The sequence below is a fragment of the Hippocampus bargibanti genome, linkage group LG05, assembly GCF_051943395.1.
Source record: "Hippocampus bargibanti isolate YZ-2025 linkage group LG05, ASM5194339v1, whole genome shotgun sequence".
NCBI lineage: Eukaryota > Metazoa > Chordata > Actinopteri > Syngnathiformes > Syngnathidae > Hippocampus > Hippocampus bargibanti.
This window is the reverse complement of record NC_142738.1, coordinates 7,358,768-7,385,000: the sequence shown is the minus strand read 5'-3', so window position 1 is coordinate 7,385,000 and position 26,233 is coordinate 7,358,768. Positions and strand designations below refer to the sequence as shown.

At 40.6% G+C, this 26,233-nt stretch overlaps 2 protein-coding genes across 10 annotated transcripts in view; one reads left to right on the top strand and one right to left on the bottom strand.

The window, feature by feature from the left end:
- Window positions 1-2,051, top strand: part of setd6 (SET domain containing 6, protein lysine methyltransferase) — a 9,522-nt gene extending 7,471 nt beyond the window's left edge. The window contains exons 9-10 of the mRNA XM_088996048.1: window positions 865-983; window positions 1,070-2,051. Coding sequence (XP_088852174.1) covers window positions 865-983; window positions 1,070-1,387 — 437 coding nt within the window. The 3' untranslated portion in view covers window positions 1,388-2,051. The remainder of the gene's footprint in view (window positions 1-864; window positions 984-1,069) is intronic.
- Window positions 2,052-3,286: 1,235 nt separating this feature from the next.
- The window catches only part of cnot1 (CCR4-NOT transcription complex, subunit 1), a 35,075-nt gene continuing 12,128 nt past the window's right edge, over window positions 3,287-26,233 (bottom strand). For 2 of the 9 annotated variants that reach the window (XM_088996038.1, XM_088996040.1), the window contains exons 18-49: window positions 25,055-25,268; window positions 24,784-24,924; window positions 23,945-24,069; window positions 23,473-23,759; window positions 23,306-23,383; window positions 22,311-22,560; window positions 20,800-20,940; window positions 20,542-20,721; window positions 20,337-20,453; window positions 20,136-20,246; window positions 19,981-20,058; window positions 18,856-19,033; window positions 18,590-18,744; window positions 17,463-17,759; window positions 17,252-17,392; window positions 16,133-16,237; window positions 15,929-16,048; window positions 15,659-15,853; window positions 14,353-14,495; window positions 14,139-14,247; window positions 13,491-13,660; window positions 12,268-12,499; window positions 11,943-12,191; window positions 9,931-10,094; window positions 9,720-9,837; window positions 9,537-9,638; window positions 7,974-8,147; window positions 6,908-7,057; window positions 6,663-6,843; window positions 6,454-6,586; window positions 6,125-6,259; window positions 3,287-4,242 (exon numbers count right to left, since the gene is read on the bottom strand). In XM_088996038.1, the coding sequence (XP_088852164.1) occupies window positions 4,164-4,242; window positions 6,125-6,259; window positions 6,454-6,586; window positions 6,663-6,843; window positions 6,908-7,057; window positions 7,974-8,147; window positions 9,537-9,638; window positions 9,720-9,837; window positions 9,931-10,094; window positions 11,943-12,191; window positions 12,268-12,499; window positions 13,491-13,660; window positions 14,139-14,247; window positions 14,353-14,495; window positions 15,659-15,853; window positions 15,929-16,048; window positions 16,133-16,237; window positions 17,252-17,392; window positions 17,463-17,759; window positions 18,590-18,744; window positions 18,856-19,033; window positions 19,981-20,058; window positions 20,136-20,246; window positions 20,337-20,453; window positions 20,542-20,721; window positions 20,800-20,940; window positions 22,311-22,560; window positions 23,306-23,383; window positions 23,473-23,759; window positions 23,945-24,069; window positions 24,784-24,924; window positions 25,055-25,268 (5,052 nt within the window). In that variant the 3' untranslated portion in view covers window positions 3,287-4,163. Of the gene's footprint in view, window positions 4,243-6,124; window positions 6,260-6,453; window positions 6,587-6,662; window positions 6,844-6,907; window positions 7,058-7,973; window positions 8,148-9,536; window positions 9,639-9,719; window positions 9,838-9,930; window positions 10,095-11,942; window positions 12,192-12,267; window positions 12,500-13,490; window positions 13,661-14,138; window positions 14,248-14,352; window positions 14,496-15,658; window positions 15,854-15,928; window positions 16,049-16,132; window positions 16,238-17,251; window positions 17,393-17,462; window positions 17,760-18,589; window positions 18,745-18,855; window positions 19,034-19,980; window positions 20,059-20,135; window positions 20,247-20,336; window positions 20,454-20,541; window positions 20,722-20,799; window positions 20,941-22,310; window positions 22,561-23,304; window positions 23,384-23,472; window positions 23,760-23,944; window positions 24,070-24,783; window positions 24,925-25,054; window positions 25,269-26,233 lie in introns of all 9 variants that reach the window. The other 7 variants (XM_088996046.1, XM_088996047.1, XM_088996041.1 and 4 more) reach the window with 6 other exon arrangements.

Below are 26,233 nucleotides of genomic sequence, written 5' to 3'. Positions count from 1 at the left end.
TATTTATCTTTGTGATGGTCGTTGATGGTTCATGGCTGGATGTGGCCGCTTTCATCAGCATGAAACACTTGATGAGGAACGTCACCTTCTTCTTTCACCGTCTTGAGGAATGATCCCTTGTAGGTGCTTTCTCTGTGATAATTTTATCTAGTTCCTCATCAATTGCGTTCTGTTTAGCTGGGTTGATAGCTTTTTGCATCAAGTGTACAGATGGCTTGTGCGGGTTGTTTGTGGAGCCTGATTGATGGGATATTTTAACCTTGCAGTCTACACTCTGCCTTTGAACTATCAAAGTTGAAACTCTCAGTCATCTGCCTGTCTCTTTAATGTTTAAACCAACCCCCCTCATTGCTGCGTTCTTGACCAATCACGTGGCTTTAACCGAAGACTGGGGGCGGGGAATCGAGGACAAAAACAGTCGGCTGCCATTTTGTTGTTAGAACAACGGGCTCGTTCGCGAACGACACATCACTAATTGAGGCAGCTCCGTGTACGAAAAAGTTCGGATGCCAAGGTAAAGTTCGTATGCCAAGGTAAAATTTTCATAAATGTAACGTTCGTGAACTGAAAAATGTGTAAGCCAAGGGGTTCGTAAACCGAGGTATCACTGTAATAATGAAAGGCCGCTAGCTTCATGCTAACATAAACTAGCATAAACGTCACAGTAAATATCCCCGTTGGTCTTGGAAGATCTTCTACACCTTCTTTCCCTTGATCTTGAAAATCCAAATTCAGAAATGACTTGCTTGTGTGTGTACTGTAATGTCCGATTAAAAAAAAAAAAAAAAAAAAAAAACACTAAAAATGAGCCGCAATTTAGCAAGCGGAAACATCCTGTCATAAAATCATATTTTTGCTTTACAGAGCCAGATGGGGATCAGCAGCTGTTGGCAGAGATGTGGCAGTTGCTCAGGGATAAAGAAGCGTTTATTTTCGGTAAAGATGGCTGCCTCACTCATATGGAGCTACACAGTGTGCTCAAGGTTAAACATCATTCATGTCCAAATATTTTTTTAATCTAAATTAATATCATAAAACATATGCATTGATGTGTGTGTTGTGATTTCAGGTGTTGTGCATGTCCAGAAAAGAGTTGACGGAGTTCAAAAACAATGACGGATGGGAGGACGATGAGGATGAGGACGAGATGATTCTCCAGGTCTTCTCAAACGACGGGCTCTTGGAATTAAAGAGCAAGTGGAGGAGGCTCATTCACGAAGCGGCACGTTTAACCGTGACGGGCTACCCCAACCTGGACGAGGATCGCGTCCTGATGCAAGACCAGGCTTTGCAAGAAAAACTTAGCCGCAGGCAAAGAAATGCACTGCAGGTCCGATATGGACAGAAAAGCATCCTGGAGAAAGTCATGGAGCTCACAAAGACATAAACGTGGATCCGTTTATTTTCTTCATCAGTCATGAATTCACGTTTCATCCAAATGTAAATGTGGGTTATTTGATTGTTTGATGCAGTTTAAAACTTATTTTGTTATTAAAGCAATAAAAAAAAATATCAATGGACCCACACATACTCTCATACCTACCAACTTCTGAAACCAGAAAAGCCTCGTGATACGCTGGGGTCCAGGTTACTGGGCATGCGCAGTAATCTGTCTGCATTTCCGCTTGTTACCGTTTTTGTCATTCCCAGGTCCCCATAAAACATAATTTTCTAGGAAATAAGCCTTAAAACTACACAAAATATACCTTATTTTATGTATAATAAATGTGCTACTGTATTGTATTGTATTTACTTTGTCCATTATACGCATACATTCATGTAAATTATAATACGCATACATGTACTCTACTGTCCCCCGGTGGCCACCATCTGTAATAGAAAATGGCGAGTATCGTTTTGCTTTTTTGAATGTTGCTGTGCCGATTACCATTTTGTGTTTCGGAGCCTTTTACTGAGCATCTTCATCTTTAAGTTCATGGAGTTTCTTTTTCTGTAGCTAGAAGGAGGACATAAGCCAGTATCTTCTTGTGCCGGTCCCAAGCCCGGATAAATACAGAGGGTTGTGTCAGGAAGGGCATCACACGTAAAAAGCCTGGCCAAAACAAACATGGGAATCAAACCTCTGAAGATGGAGAACACTGAATCGCTGTGGCGACCCCTTGAAGGGAAAAGCCAGAAGGAAAAGAAGCGTTTTTAAATCATTTCAAGTACGGCGTACTCCAAATTTTATGCAGGAACTGTAATCATTTATACGAGCAGCTATTAGCCAAGGTTTACAGGTATGATTAACTCAAACTCGTGTCATTTTCACCTTTTCTTGAGCGAAGTCCAACTCCTGGAAATGCTTGGGAGCATTCCCCACAAAACGACCGTGGTTTTCTTTTACTTTTCACACTTTTTGTTGATTTTTCTCCGGCAGATGTGATTACACGACAATGATAAAAACGATGCTAACTTTTGAGTCTCGATTCCAGGTAGCACTGTGCTGATCGCCTGTTCTCATGATGGGAATTCCGGCTCTTTTCAGAGAGCCGGTTCTTTTGGCAAAGCTCACTAAAAATATCCGGCTCTATTGGCTCCCAAATGGCTCCTCAGTTTGTTTTTTTTGTTGTTGCTGAAATTAACTACCAAAAAAATCATGTAAAATAATGTGAAAAACGAATTACTCATGTAAAAAATACACTATATCAAATATTTGTATTCATATGGCTTGATTTACACAAGCACAGAGGGCATCCACTAACTTTCACGTTCCCATTTCCACTGTCACGAATTTGCTTTTGATTTTAATAATGCTATCATACCAACTAGTAAAAAAAGTATAATAATTGAATAACAACATGTATGTAATACATATTTGCCCAAGTGTCTACCCTAATCCCCCCCCCCCCCCTCCCTTCTCACTGCTGTCTGTAATTCTCCCCTCCCCCCTCTACCACGGATACAGACCAATCACGTGCGGCTTTAACCGAAGACCGGGGAATAGAGGACAAAAAAAGTCAGCTCCCATTTCCGGCTCCTTGCAGGGAACCAGCTCTCCTCGTTCACTTCAGAGATCCGGTTCGTTCGCGAACGACACATCATTACTGTTCTGTTTTGAATTGAGTACAGTACTTACTATTTTGACCATTTTGGATTTGTTTTTATTGGAAACCGTAATTTTCATTAACCCGTAATCCGAAATGGGATAATGAAAACTGTAGTTTTTACGGCAAAACCAGAGTAGTTTGCTGGTATGCATACTTGCTCAGCACTCATGGATTTGTTTTTCAAGGGTTTAATCACCTCTTTAGCGGAAAATATTGAAAATATATTCCAATCCTGATTTGCAGTTTGAATGCTTTATTAACTGTATGTACGCATACTGCAATTAAGTAGCAAGAACTAAAGGCAAACTAGAAAGAACTACAAAATACACATGGACCAATACATTTACAAAACATTCAAAATGTTACAAAATGGGCTGTATTGGTCCTTTCTGTTGTTCTTCAATTTGAATCTTTGTACAAATTGTCAACATATAAGGTCAACCATTTTCACTTTGCACAATTTTACAAGAACCAGGGAGAGAGAGACGTGTCCACGCACCACCCGTCAGTTAACAATCCGGTAAAGCATTATCTCCATCCAACATCACGTACACGAGCCCCTCCCCCCTCATAGTTGAAATTAAATCTTCGGGTCCCTTTAAGGACACAAAACAAAAGAAAAACCTAAAACAAAGAACAAAAAAAAAGTTTTTCTTCAATCATTTTTAGCTTTCAGCCTCAGCAAACAAAGTCAAGGAGCAAAAAGGATTTGTGAGAGGGAAGCAAAAAAAATAAACTTTGACCGTGAAATTATGTTCAGATATTTTTTGTCTTTTTTTTGACATGTCAGTATACAATTGTTACGACATGTTTCCCCCACTCTTCACTTATTGACTCTCCCCCCCAATTATTTACATCAAAGCATGAAAAAAAGTAAACAGCATTTCTCACATCCATTATTTCCTTCCAGAGAAAGTTCCAAAAGGGATGAAAAAAAAAATGTAAATCTTCAGAAGCTGGAGCAGTAGTCCTTATGTCCACATTTCTCAACAAAGACTGTGGTTGCCAGTTTATCCAGTGCTGCCAACAGTGAAGGGGGAGGTGCGTACGTGTGTGTGTGTGTTTTCTGTCTTTCACTCTCTCTCAAATGCTACGAGCTATATGTGAGCCAGGCTAGCTGGCGCCGGTTCCTTCCATCACTTGCTGGGCTTGTTTCTGACCCATGCAGCACTGAGCCACCGACTGGAACAACCTGATGGAGGAAAGAGGAATATTGTCAACGCGTCAAAATTAACAGACAGAGCAGGGAAGTGGGAAGTAAAGTGAGACCTCAATTTCGAGATTTTGGAGTTATTAGAACAAAAAATAAATAAATACATAAATAAAATACCATGCTAATATGGAAACCATGTGACTTTCTCCAACTCATTTAAAGGACAACCGACGCCTCCGGACAAGTTGTGTCCATAATTTGTAAAATCACTACAAATGACTTTGACTGAGCGTATTTTACGTTTTAAGACTCACGGTGAATATTCAGGAAGTCTTGTTTTCGAGTTGATGACGATGCCTGACGTCACATCTGGAACGCCGCTGATAGAGAAAGCGACATACAATGCATTTTGGGTACTTTGGTCTTAAAACTTCTGATGGCGAAATTACAAGGAAAACACATAAATAATGCGATGGTAAATCGTTGTGTGTTGCACCAAGACTACTATTTGATACTAGTTGACACCAATTCTCAGCAGACAAATCAGCCCATTTGCAACGGAGCTTGGGCGCCATATTGTACATTTTCTGGGACGCTACATTGGAGTCCTGACAGCTCAAATTGTCCTGGCGTAATGTCACGAACAAGGGGCGGGACCTTATGAAACGCAGCATCTCCGAGGTTATTTTGAAGTAGTTTTGGGACACTAAGTCATTTTTATTGGTGTTTTGCGTTTGACTAAAAATATCAGCCTGCGTGTTTGGGTATTTTAGATGCTATAAAATGCTTTTCTGATGTCAGTTAGAAAACAAAAAAAAATGGTGTCGGTTGTCCTTTAAAGCCATTCCCGAATTTATTCGGGAATTGAAAAGCATCATTCCCGATTTTTTTGTTGCGAGGGGATGCCTTTCAAGCATCGGTCAGACCTCAGGCAATGTTTTGCCCACCCACGAGGGAGGAGCATTTACCTTTTGTTCTACCGGAGACAAATTCCTTGTGTGTTCTATATACTTGCCGCTGCTCACCCGCAAACAAAATATCCTGTGACTGTAAAGTGTCCTTGACAGTTTTGAAAGGCGCTTATAAATGAAATGTATTATTATACCTGGCAATAAAGATGATTCTGATTTGTACAGCCGCCCCCACTTTAAATACTGATAACTCCAGATCCATGGAACTTAGGAATTAACTCGTTTTTTTTCTGATAAAAGAAGAGAGTCTAAGGTTTCTTACGCTGCGTTGAATGTTCATGTAGTCCTAAAACTCAATTTTCTGTGGGTACTGCAGTTTGAGTGAAAACGACAAAACCCCTGGCACTGGAGTGAACACATTTTTGCACATCATCTGGCAGTGAATGAGTTAACTGTTTATGTATTTATTTTTTGTGTGTAAGAGATTCCATTGTGTTCAACTAAATCAAATAATAATGGCCGCTAGCTTAATGCTAATGGAACAGCTTAATGCTAAATTCCGCTCCAGTGCCCCTGCAAATTGTCTTGCATTAAATGAGTTAAATGGAAGACTCCATGTCAACCACGTTGGCAGGAGCAATGACCCCAACCGCCCCCCCCCCCCCATAAAAAAATAAGAGCAATGAAAAGCAATAATAATAATAATAAATTTCATTTATAAGCACCTTTCAAAACTCTCAAGGCTTCACTTTACAGTCACAGGATACGTTTTTCTGTGGGTGAGCAGCGGCAGTCACATGCGCCAGCGGTCACTCAACCCGGAAGTAACTCAGAAAGCTAGCTAGCTAATAAATAGCTAACAGTAAGCTAGCCAGACCTTCACTCAACCCAGAAGTAACTCAGATAGAAAGCTAGCTAGCTATTAGATAGCTAGCTAGCCAGATAGCTATACAGCTATACTTATGAACATACGGTTGAAGCACTGGCGTAGACATGCAGTTCAAACCTACTTTTCAATTTCAGGGGCACAGTGCACAAAGTCATGGCTCCAGAACTTGAAAGCAGGATTCTTGATGAGCTCGATGAAAGTGATGAGGAGACCCCAAGGGTGGGGCCGGTTCACAATTAGCCGCTCCAATAGCACCCTGTGGGGAAAAAAACTGTTTTAGCAGTTGAATTTGTTCCGTGACCAAACAGACAACCATTTACTCATATCAAGTGAATTATCACCATTGAAATGGTATTCATCATTTCAGAATCAGAAAGCCTTTAATAGTCCGACAATGGGGAAATTTAAGGATGTGATGGTGCCTGCACACGAGTGATGAGCCAAACTGACCTGGTGATCTGCTCCTGGATAGCCTCAGTGTTCGCTTCAGCAAACAGGTAGAGCATGGTGCAGCTAAAGTAATGTGTGTGGCTGTTCGGGTAACGCAGCTGATTGGCAATGGCGTTCAAGAACAAATAACGTCCTGAAAAGCAGCACATACGTGTTGTTTTTTTTTTAGTGTCATTTATTATGACCGCCCAGTTATGTGTCAAGTTTACCCTCTGTGTCCAAATCCACAGCCAGGTTCTGGAAGATGTCCATGTGCGCAGAGTGGGTGATGGTGCTCATGGACGGCGTACTTCCTTTGTTGTGGATGTGCGCGATGGCCTGGGTGCCCACATATAACACTAAAGCGTTGATCAGCTGGATGTTGTAGCGGTTTCCTGGCTCGTTCGAAACCTGACGGAAGAAAACAGATTTTAGATTTCTAATAGCCTCCTTTCCCACGGGAGGGAAACATTACCTGGAGATTGCTGCGCAACTCTGACAGGAAAGTGACTGGCGAACGGGTTTTAAGATACGAGTCCAGATCCTTCTTGAACTGGGAAGGCATCACGGCTGTGAAGTTGGTGAGGATGCGAGGAGCGATGTTGATCTCACTCAGCATGTCCACCTGCGCGACATCGAAGACGCTTAGCAAAGTGAGGCAAAAAAAACATTACGGAGTGGCTCAGTCAACTACGGTGATACATTGGCTTACGAACTTAATTGGTTCCCAGACAGAGTGTGTAATGCGAAAAGTGTGTATCCCTAAAATTAATTTCCCATAGGAAACCATGAAAGTTAGAATAATCCGTTCTCATGTCCCCATAAAACATAATTTTCTAAGCCTTAAAACTACACAAAATATACCTTGTATAATAAATGTGCTATGGTATTATAATTAAAGAAATAAACTGTACTGTATAATAAAGTGGTTTTATTTACCTTTGTGATGGTCGTTGATGGATTGATGGAATGGAGTGGCCGGTTTCATCAGCATTAAACACTTGAGGAACGTAACCTTCTTCTTTCACCATCTTGAGGAATGATCCCTTGTAGGTGCTTTCTCTGTGATAATTTTATCTAGTTCCTCATCAATTGCGTTCTGTTTAGCTGGGTTGATAGCTTTTTGCATCAAGTGTACAGATGGCTTGTGCGGGTTGTTTGTGGAGCCTGATTGATGGGATATTTTAACCTTGCCGTCTACACTCTGCCTTTGAACTATCAAAGTTGAACCTCTCTCAATGTCGTCTGACTGTCTCTTTCATGTTTAAACCACCCCCCTCACTGCTGCGTTCTTGAGCAATCACATGGTTTTCACCAAAGACTGGGGGCGGGGAATATAGCACAAAAACAGTTGGCTGCCATTTTGTTGTTAGAAGAACGGGCTCGTTCGCAAAGGACATCCTCATTGAGGCAGCTGTGTGTACGAAAAAAGTTCGTATGCCAAGGTAAAATTTTCATAAATTTAACGTTCGTAAACCGAAAAGTTCGTAAGTCAAGGGGTTCGTAAACCGAGGTATCACTGTAGTCTGTAAAGCTTCTACCTTGAGATTGGGAGTGAAAGGGTCAGGAAGCCTCATATTGCGTGGAAAGGCACTCAGAATGAGGTTGCGCAGCTGAATGCAGTTGGGTGGGATCACGTCACAGAACCCGTAATGGTAATCGCACAAAAACTCTGGGAAGTCGTGCAACAGGACCAGCAGTACCCTCAGTGTGCCCTGAAATGAAAATTAAAAACAATTAGGTCTGTGGGAATCTGCTAACTTGGTTAACACAAAAATATGGTTGACAAATATTGCCTCAAAACTATCATTCATGATTTGAAAACCATATTTGGCCACTGTCTATGTTTGCCAGAGAAATACAGAGCATGCCCGACTGCAAATAGATAAATAACTACACTTCTTCTTCTTTTCCTTTGGGCGTTTCCCTTCAAGGGGTCGCCACAGCGAATTAGTGTCCTCCATCTTCAGAGGTTTGATTCGCATGTTTGTTTTGGCCAAGCTTTTACGTCGGATGCCCTTCCTGACACAACCCTCTGTATTTATCCGGGCTTGGGACCGCCACAAGAAGACACTGGCTTGTGTCCCCTTGTGGCTACAGAACAAGCAACTCTATGAACTTCATAAAGATGATGTAATGCAAATTATTTCCGCATTTGAATAAATTCAATGATTGAATTTCCTCTTTAAACACAGGAAAAAAGGTAAGAGTGGCTAAGATCACTGTCATTCGTATCTCGTAACCACAGAAATTTTAATTGACCCAAGTAGTTGTCGAATACAAAAGAAACTATTGCTCGTTCTTATATAACCAATGAAGAATTGGATTGGATTGGATTTGCCTTTATTAGTCTCGCAGTGGAGAAATTAAAAATGATAATTATTAATTATAATTATATTATTAATTATAAAGAAACACATTTGACCAAGCATGGTGGAATTCATGCTTGGTGTTGGTGTTGAACGTGTGTGAAATTGTCTTTCTGGTCAGACAGAAAAGCGACACTGAAAAAATAAACAAGTAAATAATAAACAATTAACAAATAATTGAACAATAAATAAATACAAAAATTAAATGAATTGTAAAATAGATGAATAAATAACGAAAACAATGCAATAAATGGTAAAATATATAAATACATAAATCAATTAAAGGAATGGTAAAACAAAGATAAATAAATAAAACAATTAAATACATGGTTAAAATAGATTAATAAATAGATACAACTATTAAATAAATGTAAAATAGATTAATAAATGGTAAAATAGATAAATACACGGTAAGGTAAATCAATGTTAAAATATATAAATACATGGTAAAGTAAATCAATGGTAAAATAAAAATAATAAATGGTAAAATAACTAAACAAATAGTAATTTTTGCGTGGAATAAATAAATATTAAAATAAATATGGATGGAATAATACATCGTAAAATAAATAGATGGATGGAATAAAGAATGTCAAATAAATATGGATAGATGGAATAAATGATAATATAAATATAGAAAGCTAGCTAGCTCGCTTGACAGACAGACAAATATTTTGGTGACAACCCTAAAACCAAAACAAAAAAAAACATTTTGGAAATAACAGCAAACCGCACCTTGTAGAGGATTTGCATAGGTTTGTTGAGCTCTACATTCCTCAGGAAAGGTGCCAGATACTTGAAGAGATCAATGAGCAACTGCGCATACATCGGCCAACCCTGGGAAAGGACAAAACATTGAGACTCCCGAGACATTTGCCATTCAATTTATCTGCATTGTGGAAAATCGGGGAAGCAAACCTTCTGTTGCGGCGTATGCGCTAGCATGCGGGCGATGAAAATGCGATGAGAGATCAGTTCAAGCCAAGCGTACACAAAACCCGGTGCCTTGGTGGGTCTCAAGATGTGGAAGGTGTTGCTTAAGAGAAATACATTTCAGTTAAAAATCTTACAAAGTTGAGAGCGATAGAGAGAGACTTCTGTTTCAGTCAGCCGTAGACGCTTGTCTTACCAGAAGGCAGTGAGCGTCTGGAAGTTGATGGTCTCCAGGACGTGCTCGGGGGCGTTTAGTTCCAAAAGCAGCATGATGAAAATGCGGTGGTAGGGCAGCTGCTGGAATTCAGTCTGACGGACATCATGATCCTGGATCAAAACCCCAACAACGATTCCCAGCACCTAATGGGGGAGAATGCGGAAAGGTGCAGTTGTGGGGAGCCTATGTTAGATTTTGCTTACAGACGCTCCCCACCTTACGAACGAGATACGTTCCCAGCGGTCGTTCGTAAAATGAATTTGCTCGTAAGTCGCTTCAGTGCTATATTTTGTATGGAATGTATGTTTAAGTCAAACACTGGACGGGGAAGTATAAAACGCAGACACTCTAACTGCCGTAAAATAAATTTACACCTACTGTCGTACAACAACATATATCCTTGCGTCTTCAGTAAGTCATTACTGAAGCTGCTGGCACCTAATTACTGAATTACATGCCAGCAGCCATTACTTTTTGCTATGCATCGTGTCCTCCTGGAGCGTCAACTGGGAAGAGGGTTTTCCTCCCCGCCCACATACTCTACGCAGCCAATCGCAAGCGAGCTCGGCTGGAAAAAGGCACGCAATACAAAATCTAACTTACAGTATCGATGAGAAGGTTTCTTCAGCCGTCATCTGTACAATTTTGAAGGTTTCGGACGTTTCGCCTCCTATCCAAGAGGCTTCGTCAGCGAACTAAAGTCTGACTGGTCGTATCGGCCCTATTTATATATCCCTAATGTCCAGACATGGTGGCGCCGGACACAGCTATGATAGGTCCCTACTCTCAGGTTGGGGGGGCAGAGGACCCCTCCCTGTGGCCCCACTGATTGTTCCTACATTCCTGACTAACGACTGGCCTATTACCCCCACTCCCACCGGTATCACCTCATCAGCATAACGACCCTCATCAGCATTACGAAAGTTGCCTAACCTGTTTTGCCTAAGCAGGCTATTGTATGAACGATCCAAATTGAACCTCACCCCACTAGGATAGGAGGCGAAACGTCCGAAACCTTCAAAATTGTACAGATGACGGCTGAAGAAACCTTCTCATCGATGGACCACTTCTGTACGACTGAGAGCTTACACAGACGTAACTTACAGTATCTCTGTCCGAACATTTTTCGACATACAGTAAAGTCTCGTTATATCGATATCGGATATATCGATAGTCCCAGTTATATCGATACTATTTCTATGCACGCACGGAGAAAATTACATGCAAACAGGGTCGGATATATCGATAGTCCCGGTTATATCGATATTTTTTCGGACTCCCTTGAATATCGATATAACGAGACTTTACTGTATCTGCAAAAATGTCCATATGTACCGTTGTTCGTAACTCGGATGTTCATTAGTCGGGGAGCGTCTGTACTAACTAGAAATCGATTAACGGTCATTTCGCAAGGAGGCTTCTGTATAAACTAAAACATAAAATAACAGAGGTAATCAGATGATGACATGATGTTACGAATCGCACGAAAACTACAGGTAAAATCCAAGTTACGACCGGGTTCCATTCAAAATGTCTGACGCGACGTTTATACGACAGGATAGTATACAATGTCAATCTGTTGTTTTTAAGCAATGTTTTCTATTGAATAGTATTATATTATATTACCAAACAGTTTACAGTTCATTTATAAAAGTTATAACTTTTAGTGTCATTTTTATCATTTTCTATTTCGTATTGTCGATTTTTATTACTGTACAACTGTACGTGTAATGTATGCAAAACTGTTTACTGTACAGTTCATTTATAAATGTTATGCTTACCTTTTAGTGTCGTTTTTATCATTTTATGTTTCATATAACTGATTTCAATTACTGTATAACTGTACCTGTAAAATTGCTCTCCCTGCTAACGGCCAGAAGAGGTCGGCCGACACACACGCTCGGACTCAGGCGGACTGTGCCGCTCCAATAGGAACAGAACTCAATTGAAAAACTAGGACCCCACCCATGCACATGTACACAATATTGTACCTTGTTGAGGAGATTGATCTTGGTCACAGTGTTGGAAGCTTCTCCAGAATGCTTGACGAGCAAGGCTATGAGTCGAACAAAGGCGTCCAGGTTGTGGTAACACTTGGCTCTGATGATGGCCGCGCTGGCCGCTGGGTTATGTTGCTGTTCGGCCTGTGCACGGTAACTGATCTCCACACACATCTCGGTACACAATCGGAAGAAGCGCGTGATCAGGTCGTCAGTCTTCAGAATACCTTGCTGGTGCATCTGAGTGGCAAAAACAGTGAGAGATGATAGAGTTAGAGTGGTGGTTCAATGTGTTATTCAAAAAGTTGGTGAATACCTGGCCTACAAAGGCAGAGAATGCTTTGGTGCTGTCCCGACCGGCAGCGGCCGAGTGGTACAGGTTGACCCATTCCCTTAAGAGATACTCGGCCTTCTCCCGTAAGCCAGGTGGATCGTCGTATTCCGAAGCCTGCGAGATCCCAGAATGCATCATGAAGTTTGGGCCACCGTGGGCCCGGTCAATCATGGCCTCGTAGTTGGAGCGGACAACATCCATCAACTGTGGAAGCCTGGGGAAAACATTGAATATTTTAAAACCCAAAGCAAGATGCTGGAACTTGAGCTTGAATTGATTGCATGGCCAACATGAAAACAACCGGCTTCAAATTTGGAGCCACGACATTCATCAAGGAGGAGAGTGTGCTGAGCTGTTGCGCCTTCTCGGCAGCACGAATATGCCAGCACCGTTTTTGATTGGGAGGAATGTTGGTGCCATTTGATTGTCTTCGCCGGACAGCTCTCGGGCATTTGTGCGCCTGTCATGGGAAGTATTTTCACAGCCCCGCTTTGTTCAGCAGAAAGGTCGGTGCTGTTGGACAGTTTGCAGTTGGATGGATGCATGGCTTGAGGAGCCTACTATCATAGATGACACGTGGAACTGTCGCGGCTTGGAATTGATGTGGATTTACGTGGGACAGGAGATGCGAGACAATTTATTTTCCTCAAAGAATGCTACGGCTTTGTGTTTGCTTTCAACATTTAGCTTGTAGCTGACATGCACATTTCACCATGACGTCGCTGTTCCACTGGTGAAAAAGACGCTTTGATCCTATCCTCTTTCATCTAAAACTGCTTCATACAAAAGAGGGTGCAGAAAAGTGCATAAGATTGAATGACTCTCTTTTGTGTTGTGTCACCTTATTAGTTAGTTCTACTTCTTTCTTTAGTTAGTTCTACTTCTTTCTTCCCTTTCATCACTTTGCTGCTGTGAAATGTAAATCTCTCCACTGCGAGACTAATAAAGGCAAATCCAATCCAATGTCATTGTTGTTTTTTTTTTTTTTACTTCAAGATGGCGCCGTGAGAGTGGCTGCCTTTACAACAGATCCTGTACAGAATTTTGTTTTTGCTGCTGTGAAATGTAAATGTATCCACTCTGAGATAAAGGCTCTTCTTTTCCTTTCGACTTTTACCTTCAGGGGTTGCCACATACTCATCTAATCAAAATTTGAAAATAAAAGACAAACCACAATAAAACAGGTTCATAGTATTTCCATTTACCCTTCTGGCGCATTTGCTCGAGAGTGCGCACAGGTCCTCATTAACGTCTCAATGGTGTGTAAAAGGTCCGCTTCAGTGACATGACTGACACTGCGCTCATCCACCAGCAGCAGTTTCACTAACTGCATCGCAAACGCCACAGCCATGTAGTGAAGTCCGTTCTCCATCGACTGAAAGCAAACAATTACGGAACAACTTAATGATAACAGTACATAACCATATTTATAATTTCATCGGGAAATATGAAATTTTGAAGCTTGTAAAAATATAGTAAGCACACGTGAGCAGCATACATATTGCCCCAATTACATTGAAATGAATGCGAGTGAGCCTTGCTTTGCAAAGATGTCACCTTTTTTGTTCCATTTTCTGTAGCAACGTGCGTTTTCCTTGACTGACACTCCAATTTGTCAATTTTTAAAAAAAGTTGTGATACGGTGCTACTTTGTACAGGGATTTTTTTTTTTTTTTGACTAGAGCACTCCCAGGTTGAATGGGTGAGTGGTTTTTTTTTTGTGACGGTTAGGTCCGAATTAGAGGCATCCTGCAGTGTGTGGCCACCCTAAAATTTTGTTTTGCCAAATCAAGACCTGGTAAAGCTTCTTAGACATTTACAGTGAGAGAATTCTACATGGAGGTTTGTTGTACCTGGGCCACGTGCAAATCGTACTGCTGCATATTAACAAGATGGTTTCGGATCAAAAGCTCCACCGCCTCGACATTGTACTTGTACTCATCGCGGCACTCAATTAGACACCTGTCAATCAAAAAGACAATCAAACAAGGGCTTTACTAATACTGTGGGGTGCATGAATTGTTTCCATAACAAGGACATCCCGTATTTCCTAAATTGCACACTCACCTGGTGATTTGTTTGTTGCACCACTGCTGTCCATATGCACGGCCATCTTGCAGGGCTTTAAGAACCAGCAGGTGACACTCCCGATATCGGAGAAGCAAGTCATTATCAGCCCCGCTAGTAGCATCCAGTAGACCTTCCACAGCCTTCAAAAGGAGAGGAAACGTGGTATTTAGCAACGTTGAATTCGAGATCTGAGTCTCACACCAGATCTTGTGCAAAAACAAAACATCAAAGACATCCAATATTTTGAATGGGGGGGGTCTTCACACAAATTATCAATCCCGTCATCGAATCAATCCTGTATTCTTCCATCAGTTTGGTTCAGGGCCGCCACAAAAATGGACAAAATCCGACTTCAACGGACAGTTAGGACGGCGGGGGAAAAAAAAAATCATACCCACTCTGTAGGACTTGCACACTGGAAGAATCAAGACAAGGTCGCGGAAAATACTATTAGACCCTCCGCACCCTGCCCATCACCTTTTCCAGGCTACCAATCCATGCGCACCAATGGATGCAAATGACAATTTTGCATACTCGGCACCGGCAGCCAATCAGAAGCCTGTTTCGTGCTTCGGACTACACCATGACTGAAAAGTGTACTTGAGAGTTTTGAGAGTTTGCGCTTAGAAAGAGGAGTCCACGTTGCTTTGAGCAGACAACGCAACACAAACATCGCATTGTGCACCATGACGAAAAACGACAAATGGAGTAAAATCTTGGATTCAGCAAGGGATATTTACCATAAATTAAGCAAGGGAGCATTTGTGGTAGGTAGGTACTTAATTTTAAAAAATCCTTTATACTTTGCAACAGTGTGTTGTTTTTTTTTGGCGATTAGTCGTCTTATTGTTTTTCAAGTTGTGAAAAATGGGGCAGGCAACTTTCTGGCCGGGCCGGCAACTTTTCAGAGTTGTCTGCCCAGGTGTCCGCTAACTTTTTGTCATGAGTTTCAGACACAATGGCATAGTGCCTCTTTGCAATTTTTCTTATACTGACACTAGTGCAGTGTGTTCTACCGCAGACAAAATCCTTGTGTGTTCTACATACTTGCCCAATAAAGATGATTCTGTCTACTATATATTTTACGTTTGAATTTTTTACAATGTATGTTTAAAAAGTGTCATTCAAAAGGTCAAAATATGTTTAGTGTGTTAAACAGTTAAAACCACAATAAAAAAAAACATCTCTCCATCAAGAACTTCCACCCATTTTCAGGTGGGCCTGGAACATCGCTGCTGTAACTTGAGCACTTTTAAAACTAGCTTCTATTATCACCGGTAATTAAGAAAAAAAAAAGTCTTACCTTCTGCAGCAGTCCAAGAGCTGCAATACCGTCCCTGGAGTTCCTTGCCAAGGCCACAGCCTCCAGTAGGCTGCGCAGAGCTTGGGTCAGGGGATTCATGGAGAGCGGCTGAGGGATTGCATGAAGATGCTGCTCCAAGTCTGCCATACACTTGTCATAGATTTGGGCAACGTCATCCGTGGCCCAGGCTTGTTGCTGATGACATAGAAAATTGTAAGAAACAATCACACCGCTTTGTGAAGGTAAGGAGACTTGACAAAAAATATGTACCTTCATTGGTTGAGCAAGGAAACCAGTTGGTTGAGAAAGATCATTACTGGGTAAGAAACCAGGAACATTCCTTGCAAACTCCTCATACACTGCAAGCTGCTTGGGGTCAACTCCCCCCACCTGAAAAAAGACATTAAATGTGTACAGTGAGGTATGTGAATGAATAGACCGCTATTAAAATTAAAATCATCTATTGAACTTTACTTTGAGTCTTATCTGCTCTGGCATACGTTCGGCCTGGTAAGTCAGAACAACTGGATCACAGTAACGGCGTCCTTCTTGACGTGCGTGCTTCCGCAATTCAAATTCCTGGATGACAAGGGGATATACAAGTCGATTAGAAATAGACAGAGAGGACCGAAGCTAAGCACACTTTTTAAAGAACCAAAGGGAATTATGAAAACAAGGACGGAAAAATTAGCTTTAAAAAAATAGGAAGTGTTGGTGCAGATAGCTAGGGCCTCAAAATAAGAATGAGGTAGATGCTGCCTGACTATTCAGCTTTTAAGTCTTTCACTGCCATTCTCAAATTTATTCAGAAATTCAAAAGCATGATGTGGAGCACCATCCATGAATTTTTTTGGGTTGTGTTTTTTTTCTTGCACGGGGGTGCGTTTGAAGCTTCGGTCAGACCTCTGGCAATGTTTTTCCCTCCCACGAGGGGACAGCATTTGCCTTTTATACAGCCACCCTCATTTCAAGCTGAGATAATTCCAGACCTATAATTTAGGAATTAACTTTTTTTCCTGATGAAAGAAGATCGTCTATGGTTTCTTACGCTGCATTTAATGTTTATGCAGTCCTGAAAATCAATATTCTGTGGGTCCTGCGATTTGAGAGAAACTGACAAAAACCCTGGCACTGGAGTGGACACATTTGCACATCATATTGCAGTGAATGAGTTATGGTCTAAGTCATGTTTAAAAAAAATTAAAAAAGAAATTGTGACATGGGAAAAAAAACCTGTTTTGCAATTGACTGTTATTTTTTTCTTTAATATTAAACCATGTCACTGTTGATATAATTTAAATAGCATTTTGGGTGTACAAATTTAGGTATACACCAAAAATCTATACCATATCCGTGCACCAACTTGTTTTCATAATCTACATTTATTTGTGCGGTTCAGTACACGGTGTGTACTTATCTGTAAATAAATTATAAATAACATAATAAGGCAATGTTTTAAATTTTATACCATTTGCACACAAAAAAAATCAAATACAATTTTGGTTGGTGGTTAAAAAAATGGCGTGCTGTGTTCAATCAATGTTGAAAGACGAAATGCACAAATACTTGAAGGTGACCTTCCCAAATACTCACCGTGGCAAGCCTCTTGTCCATTTCAGGTCCAGCCTTCTCTACTGCTGTCTTCTGAATAAAGCAACATGCTAGTTCACAGTTCTCCTGAGAAACACGGGCTGCAGCATCTTCCATCATTTCCCTCTGCTGGGGAGTTGGTGCCTGACAAAAAAAGAGGGAAAATGAATACTTGGTCATAGAAAGTAGGATGAAGCAGTAGAACTAAGTTTACCCTCAGCGCAGCTGCAAAACTGTTCTTGAGATTAGCCGCGATGCTGACGAGCAGCGGCTCCCGGCAGGTGATCATGGCCATGCCGGCAGTCAGGTTCCGCATCATGTGGTGGGCCGCCACACGCATGCGGGACTCCTCCGAATCGAGCGCAAAATCCTTCCGGATAATTTGCTCGCATGTCGTCATTGCAATTTTGATAGAGCGGTCAACCACGGGATGCACCAGCTCCTGGACGGCGCGCTCGACTGATTGCCTCACACACTGCTTCAATTGAGGATGGGCTTGTAGAAGAGGAATCTAAAGGGAAAAAAGAAAATTCCATTGAGAATTAACTTCCCATTTTAAAATAAATATACTGTATTTTCCGGTGTATAAGGCGCACCCAATCTGAATGATGAATTTTCAAACTTTTTCCATATATAAGGCGCACCGGACGATAAGGCCCACCATTAATGAATGAAAAAAAAAATCCAAATAATATACAGCCGATCCCTAACTTACGAACTAAGTACGTTCCGAACATTTGTTTGTTAGGTGAATTTGTTCATAAGTTGCTTCAGTGCTATATTTTGTATGAAATGTATGTTTAAGGCTTATATAAGTATATTTAAGGATTGTATAATTAACCTGTATTGGTTTGTACTGAAAAATAAACAGTTAATAAAATATATGTGCTATAAAGCTATGTACATGTAAAACTGGAGAGAATACTACATATATTACTACAAAAATGTTTGTATGTACTGTTGTTCGTAACTCGAATGTTCGTAAGCAGGGGAGAGTCTGTATATAAATATATAAATATATAAGTTTTCCAAATACGTATAAGGCACACCACAATATAAGGCGCTACAGTAGAGGCTATTACTTCACATAAAAGTTGCAATTATAAGGTCATATATTGAAGAAAATTGAGGCTTTAGGGTGCACCTTATACAAAAATGGTACTACAGTGTAAAGCACAATTGAAATTCAACACCCAAAAATATTCTCAACAAACACAAAAACTAATAAATACTCAAACACACCTACTCCAAAATAGAGGTAGGAAATTGGAAACCCCTCAAACCTTGCTAAAAAAAGAATAATAATATGCGTGTGCTTGGTCCAATCCAATCAATACTTACGTTGGCATTTATATTAATGTGCGGTGCCAGGCCTGCCAAGGCATACACATTGATGTCATGATAACTGAACTGTGGGGTGGGGGGCCCCGTGGTTGTACAAGGAGCAGTGGTTGCAGCTGGAGTGGAGGGTGGCGCTGAAAACGGGACAAAATCTCCTGTTGGTCACAAAAAAAACAACAAAAAGGTTTTAGTATTAGGGAAAAAAGAAAAATATACAGGCAAACAAAAAATAACGAACTTAAAAAAACATTCAAATGCAGATTTACCTGATGTGGTAACAGGGAGCATTTCATCTGGAGGTTTTGCTTCTTTCTTTGGTGCCGACAGCTGCTCCTCAAAATTCTTGAGTTTGTCTTTGTTCTTTAACAGGTTCCCCGGCTTCAGGTCATTGATATCCAGAGACAAGTTCTTACAAAGAACTTCAATCTCAAATTTCAGGTTCAGCTGCAATTAAACGGAAAACGTCATCTTGTCTTCAGTGTTTACAGATTAAGTGCAGACTGGCCAATTAACTAATTCACTGCCATTCCCGAATTTATTTGGGAATTGTAAAGCATGACGTGTGAGCGACATTCCTGAATTTGTTCAGGTTTTGGTTTTTCTTGCGGGGGAGTTGCCGATAAAGCGCCGGTCATACCTCTGGCAATGTTTTTTTCCCCATCCACGAGGGAGCAGCATTTGTCTTTTGTAGATCTACCCTCATTTCAAGATCATACAATTCCAGTCCCATATAATTTAGGAATTAACTATTTTCTGATGAAGAGAGTAAGGTTTCTTAAAACTCATGAGTTAAAATGTTGCCTGAATATTAACTCAATCACTGCCAGACGATGTGCAAAAGTGTGTCCAAAAACGTGTCTCAAATTCCAGGACCTACAGAATATTGGGTTTTAGGACTACATAAACATATTCAATGCAGCAAAACATATTCAATGCAGTGTAAGAAACCTTAGACTCTCTTCTTTAATCGGAAAAAAAGTTAATTCCTAAATCATATGGGACTGGAGTTCTGAGCATGAAATGAGGGTGGCTGTCCAAAATATAATGCAATACATATATATTAGTTTATAAAGCGCGTTAACAACAGCTGAAGATGGAACAAAGCGCTAATATGACAAAAGGGAAATGCTGGCCCGTTGTGGAAGGGAAAAACATTGCCAGAGGCCATGGCCAGCGCTTTATCTGCAACCAAATAAAAAACAAAGCCGCTCTAACGTCATATTTTCAATTTTGGAATAAATTGGTGAATGGCAATGAATGAGTTAACATTGCAAAGAAATACGCATTTTTATCCCCAAATATTTTTCGTTAATATCCAGACGTGTGCAATGATATTCAAGACTCAAAATAACTCAAATGTTTATTTAGGGTTCCAATGCCAGTAAAATTACCTTGAGGTCATGTTCCTGATGTAGCTCTGCGAGAACATTCATAATGGCCATGGTCCAAGGATTCTGGGGCCTGAAAATCTAGAAGAGTGAAAACGAACCATTAAGTTGCCAGCCTGAGCTGCGACGAGCTTTCTCAATCCATGATGCTTACTTACCATACTTCGGAGACTGGACTCCAAAACTTTGGCCACAAAGGGAACCACATAAAGTAGCTCCTGCTGACCTTTCACATAAGCTTCCAGTAGCAGCAACTTTATTTCCAGATCCTGGAAAAGTCACGGGAGGAAATATCAAACCGTCTCAAATAATTATCGTTATAAAAAAAAAAAAGAAAAAAAAATGTTAAAACATCTTACTTTGAAAAGAATAGGCTTGTTTTTGGCCAGTGTAATCATGCCCAACCAGTGTCCCAGGTTCTTCAGCAATGATCGATCAGAGAAATTGGCAGCAGCCTTATCGGATGTCAACAAAACCTAAATGGAGAACAGGAGGTATGCTTATACAGTCGACTGCAAAACATGATTTCCAGTAGAGACCCAAAACAATTTAAAATAATCCAACCTTAATGTTCCTGTACGTCTCTGTGAGGACCATTTTGACAAACTGTGGATTCTTAAGTGTGTCCAGAAAGTTGGAGTAGAGACTATGGAAATTGGGCTCAATGCTGACACGCTTCATCACCAGATATTGAGACACCCACGGCATGAATTCTTCCTTCACAGTTTCTTTCAATTCCTCTACCTAAATTAAAACAGGAGGATTAGAAGAGTTGCTCGTCATCGTCTTAATGGCAAGTTGATATTTTCACCCTTTATTTACCTTTTGTGTCATGTTTGACTGGGAAAGGTTATTGAAAATGAAAGCAATCTTCTCCTGGACATTCTCCGGGGGTTCTACAATCCTTTCCGTTTGGTCAGTGGCCACCAGTAGAGTGTCAATATTTGTAGTGTTTATGGAGGGCTGTGGAAAGGAATACAAAGTGCAGCTTAGTGTACATTACACATTTTATAATGATGATTTAAATGTTTTTTTTTACAGATGAAAGTCAGACGCCGGAAGTCTTAGTACACAACTAAGTGGCACTCGTTGTAGAGCAGCACAGAAAAGATGCATTTAAGTGGATGTTTCTGTATTTTAATATGTACAGGAACAGATTTGACCCTTAAAATTCAAGGTTTCCATGAATGATGACATACTGTGTTGCTGTGTATTCAGTTGCAGCTGTTTGAATATTTATAAATACCCTAGCATCCATCCTAATTTCTGCTACATTAATCGTGTTTCGGGGGAAAAAATAGGACTATCGCGAGATAAAATTATATAGTTTGGTTATACTTTTTTTTGGGTGTATAATTTAAATTTTATTTTTACAAAAAAACTTCTACCGGAGGTGTCAAATAATGAGCTTGATGCAGGCATGCTTTATTATTTGAAGAATTGTGTGATTGAAAATACATTGGAGCATATTTCTAAATTACAAATGACAAACGAAAAAAAATTAAAACATTCTAGTATATCAACAATTTTAATTCAAGTCAAAGAATGTATTCAAACAAACTTTTTCAATTTTCTTTAGTTATTACGCATTCAATTCTGTGCTATTTTAATATTCGACGGTCCTACAGAGAAGACAAAAAGAACAGACTTTGCACAATATTTCTTACGAGTGTCCACTTAGAAAAATTCTTTCCTTTGAAGATTTCCAATGGGCTGCAACAAATCTGAAATAATTCACATCAGCCACTAAATTTGAATCATTAACAGTAGTTTTCTAAAAAAAATGAGAATATGCTTGTTTGCTGCGTGTTTTTAATGTCTTTTTGAGTTTAACTCCTATTTTCTGACTCCATACTGCAACCGTCCGCAATGTTTGATGTAAATACTGCAATGAACCATGGGTATGAATATTTTATAACCTGTTTCGGCAGTTTCCGGCGGATCACGGAAAAGCCTGAGATACTTTGGAACGTCCCAAAACAAATGCAAGGTGATTATGGCTCGATATCGGTAAGGTAAGATGGCAGACAACAAAAGTTAAAACCTCTGAAGGAAAACGAACAGTTTCAATTGCTGTTTAACATTTTTTTTTTGCCATTTTCACAGAAGTATGTCATGTGTGTGATCATTGAGCAATATGCGCTAATCTCAATAGACCTGCGCCGGTGCTGGCGCAGTGGAGTTACAAAATTGCACCAGTGGCTGTCAAAATTCGTAAGTGCCGCATGGGCGCGGCCCAGATGCATCCCTGTATAAGGTTCTGTTTTTACAAATAAATGTGTTTGAAGCATTTTTTTTGAGGGGGTGGGGGTCTCTTTTTCACTGACACTCACAGGAACATCCTTCTTGAAGCTACTGGGTGTTGGCCTTGTGATGGTTGTGGTTTTTGCGGCCGTGGTTGTGGTCGTAGTGGTCGTGACAAGGGTGCTCGTCTGTCCCGGTTGTGGTGCTTTTGGAACACCAGGCTGCTGTGTTTGGGCTTGAACCTGTGCAAGCGCGAGACTCCCCGGGGTGGTGATGGAACCTTGCATCTTCACCGGAGGGTCCCGTGACTGTTGGCCATACTCAATATACTGCACACACAGGATATTGGAAGATGCAGAGCGTAGGATTTAATCTGTCAGTAGTCTTTCCAGGTAGACAATTCTATGGCATCTATCTAGTAGAGCTGAATGATTAGACAAAAATTCTATTGTGATATTTGGAAACGGATTTATTTCAGGTTTCTAGAAGTGTGTGCACTGTTTGCTATCCTACCACGTAATTTGCTGCTCTTTTTAAGAAAAGAATGTCTGGAACTGCTTTTCACCAAAGTTATTGGACAACAAAGTACTTTTTCTGGTGTTTGGGGACACAATATTAATCTTTGGATTAGCACCGGCTTCTTCTGTTCCGTCTTGCTTGGCGTTGCTTCCTTATTACTCGCTACCCCTCATACGCTATTAGTACAATACAATACATTTATATAGCACTTTAACAACAGTGACAATGATGCTTATGAGAAGTGTCACTTCTTTGTCACCATGGTAGTAAGGATTAGATATTTAAGAGCGATTCTGCACTGTGGAAGGATAACGTTTATTCCTGCCAGCTAGAATATTCAGATCATAGTAGCATGCCTCTTCTGAGTGAACTTCAGAGTTTGTGTGTGATAATAGTTGATACAACAGATTATGGGTAATAAGGAGTGCCATAAAAAATAGATTTAGCGATCATATGATCATACTGGCTGGAAATTACGCTTTTGATGAAATAATACGAATAATCATTCAGCCTGTACATCTGAACTGAAAAATACTTATAGCTAAATTAAGGAAACCTGGTTACCTCTTGTAAATGATGGGGGAACTGCAAAAAATGACCAATTGATGCAAGGTGTTGACAATACTGCGGGTAGTCCTTCAATCTAAAAAAAAAAAAAAAAAAGAATCACATGGAATTTAGGAATTATCGCTATACAAAACAACACGTTAAATTCACAATCAATTTCATTACCTGTTTTTGAATCGGTCAAGGGCAGCAATTCCGAAGTAATACATTTTGGACCCATAGGGTTTTCTTAAGGCTTCAAGCACATATCTGAGTGCAAGGCCGAGGGCCATGTAGGTGACGAGACCCTTTTCAATTATGCCCCCAAAGAGGCAGGCTGTGATGTGCAGTTCCTTGTCTGGGTATTGAGGGAAGAAGCGATACTCCTCAAACAAGTTCCGAAGCATACAATTGAACACTTCCCGCTCCCTCTTGATGGTGGAATCTTTGAACCGCTGCAGCATCTCTAGAACCTGGAGGATGATCGTTTTGCTGTTACTTGTATTCAGAATCAGAAAACCTTTAATAGTCCCACAAATGGGAAATTTGCATGATTCATGTTAATCACCGCAGATATAGATAGAAGTTACACCTCAATAGCCAGTATACACGATGTGTGTAATAGCCAACTCACAGGATAGTACATTTAGCTACTTACTTCATCAACAGACATCGTCGGGTGAGGTGGGTGGTTGTAGATGCGCTGGAAGTAACTGTTGGCTTCATCATCTATCTCCTTGCTAAAGTGCTGGTTTGCCTCGGGCCAAACCTGAGAAAGGTCAGCTGGGAAGACAATTGTACAGACTTGAGACAATTTACAAGAGGGCAATTATTTCAGCGAAGCGTAAGCCATCCAATTTTGTCTCGTGTGGAAAGTCATATGTACAAACGTGCATCACAATTAATTATAATACATTAAACATGTGATATTATGATGATGAGTTAAAATACTTTAACATTTATGTGTTTAATGAATCTAAAGATTACGGATTGCACCTGTTGACTTAAACTACTTACTGAATGAACTTCCCCAGTGTAATTTACTGAGAAGCACCTGTACACGTTCACATTCACAAGGATTTAAAAAAATAAAATAAAATAAACTGACTAAAAGTGGGGCTGTCAGCTGAAGCAGACAAGGAATGGAAGACTGGCCTGTATTTCCTCTACAAAATATTTAAGGTTAAATGGGATTTCAGACACGGGAAGGTGATACATCCAAAATATAAGACCGATTTTTCTTTTACGACGTTTGTCAACGATATAACCGTCCACTAAAATATAGGATTGCCAACGCAGTAATAATATGACAAAGCGGCTCCTCTCTGTGCCAAGCACGCTGGGTCCGAGAGGACAGTAATTTCATCTGTTCTGTATGTCATGCATATCAGCATATTTGACAAGAAAGCTGATTTTGACTTGACAAATGCAGAGGAAATACAGTGCTGAGCAGCGCGTTGCCAGGCTCTCAGTCACACCACTACCACCGCCACTTACAGGCCTTCATCTTACTCTGCTGGAAGGTAGGTGGGTTCAAGCTGGGCGTGCTCATCTTTCTGGTGCTGAATGGATCAGTGCTTACTGCTGGCATTCCAAGACTAGAACCGATACCAGTGCCAATCCCAGAGCCTAAGGGGCCTGGGAAGAAATGTCAGAAATTGTATTTCATGATCTGCTTCAATTGTCAATCTAGTAGCGTTAAAAACAAAAATCTGAAAATGACTTCCATTGGTGATATGAAAGGAAAACTCTTTAAAAACCACAGTACCAGAGTCCATACCAGGGAGCTGCGAGGACAAGCTGCCAATACCGCCAAATGGTGTGCTTGGATTGGTGTTTGAGAGAGGTGGGAATGCCTTTGCTGGCGACTGGGGATTGTTGAAAGCTGAACTAAGGGAGGTCGGGAAACCCTGCATACTCTGAGTATGGGAGGTGGATGTGCTGCCCAGGTTCAAGGAGCCCATGCCAGTAAGAGGGTCCGTCTAACAGAAGCAAGAAAAGGAGTGCTAGATTCAGAATGAGGAAGGAAGTTGTTCAGCTAATACAGTATCATTGTTTTATTTCAAAAACTGTTTGGCTCAACGCTTTACTGCGAGAGTTAAAATCCAAACTGAGTGATGAGACGTGAAAATCTTTGATGTTTTTTTTTTTTTTTTTTTTGGGGGGGGGGGGGGGGGGGGGGGGGACTTCACTCCGTCTTTAACTCATTCACTGCCAGACATGCAAAAATATGTCCAATCCAGTGCCTGGGTTTTTTGTCATTGTCACTTGAATTCCAGGAATATTGAGTTTTAGCACTACATTGGATTGGATTGGATATGCCTTTATTAGTCTCACAGTGGAGAAATTATAAACATTCAAATCAGTGTGAGAAACCTGAGATTATCTTCTTTCATCAGAAAAAAAAGAGTTAATTCCTACATTATATGGGTCTGGAGCTATATGAGCTTGAAATGAGGGTGGTTGTCCAAAATACAATGCAATACATATCGGTTTATATAGCGCTTTCATAACAGCTGAAGCTGGAACAAAGCACAAACATGGAAAAAAAGGAAATGATGCCCCCTTCTGGAAAAAAAAACATTGCCAGAGGCCATGGCCAGCGCTTTATCAGCACCCAAGCATGAAAAATAAACCAGAACATATTCGGGAATGGCGCTATACGTCATATTTTCAATTCCTGAATACATTTGTGAATGGCAGTGAATGAGTTAAAAGGCCACTTATCTCTAAATTCTTTAAAGCCTGTGGGGAGTCTTAAAGGACAACTGACGTCTCCGGACAAGTTGTGTCCATAATTTGTAAAATGGCTTCAAATGACTTCTACTGGGCATATTTTAATAAGATTCCACCGCATATAGCTATATTTTACGTTTTAAGACTCACGCTGAACATTCAGGAAGTCTTGTGTTTGAGTTGGTGACGAGTCCGTACGTGACGTCAGAAA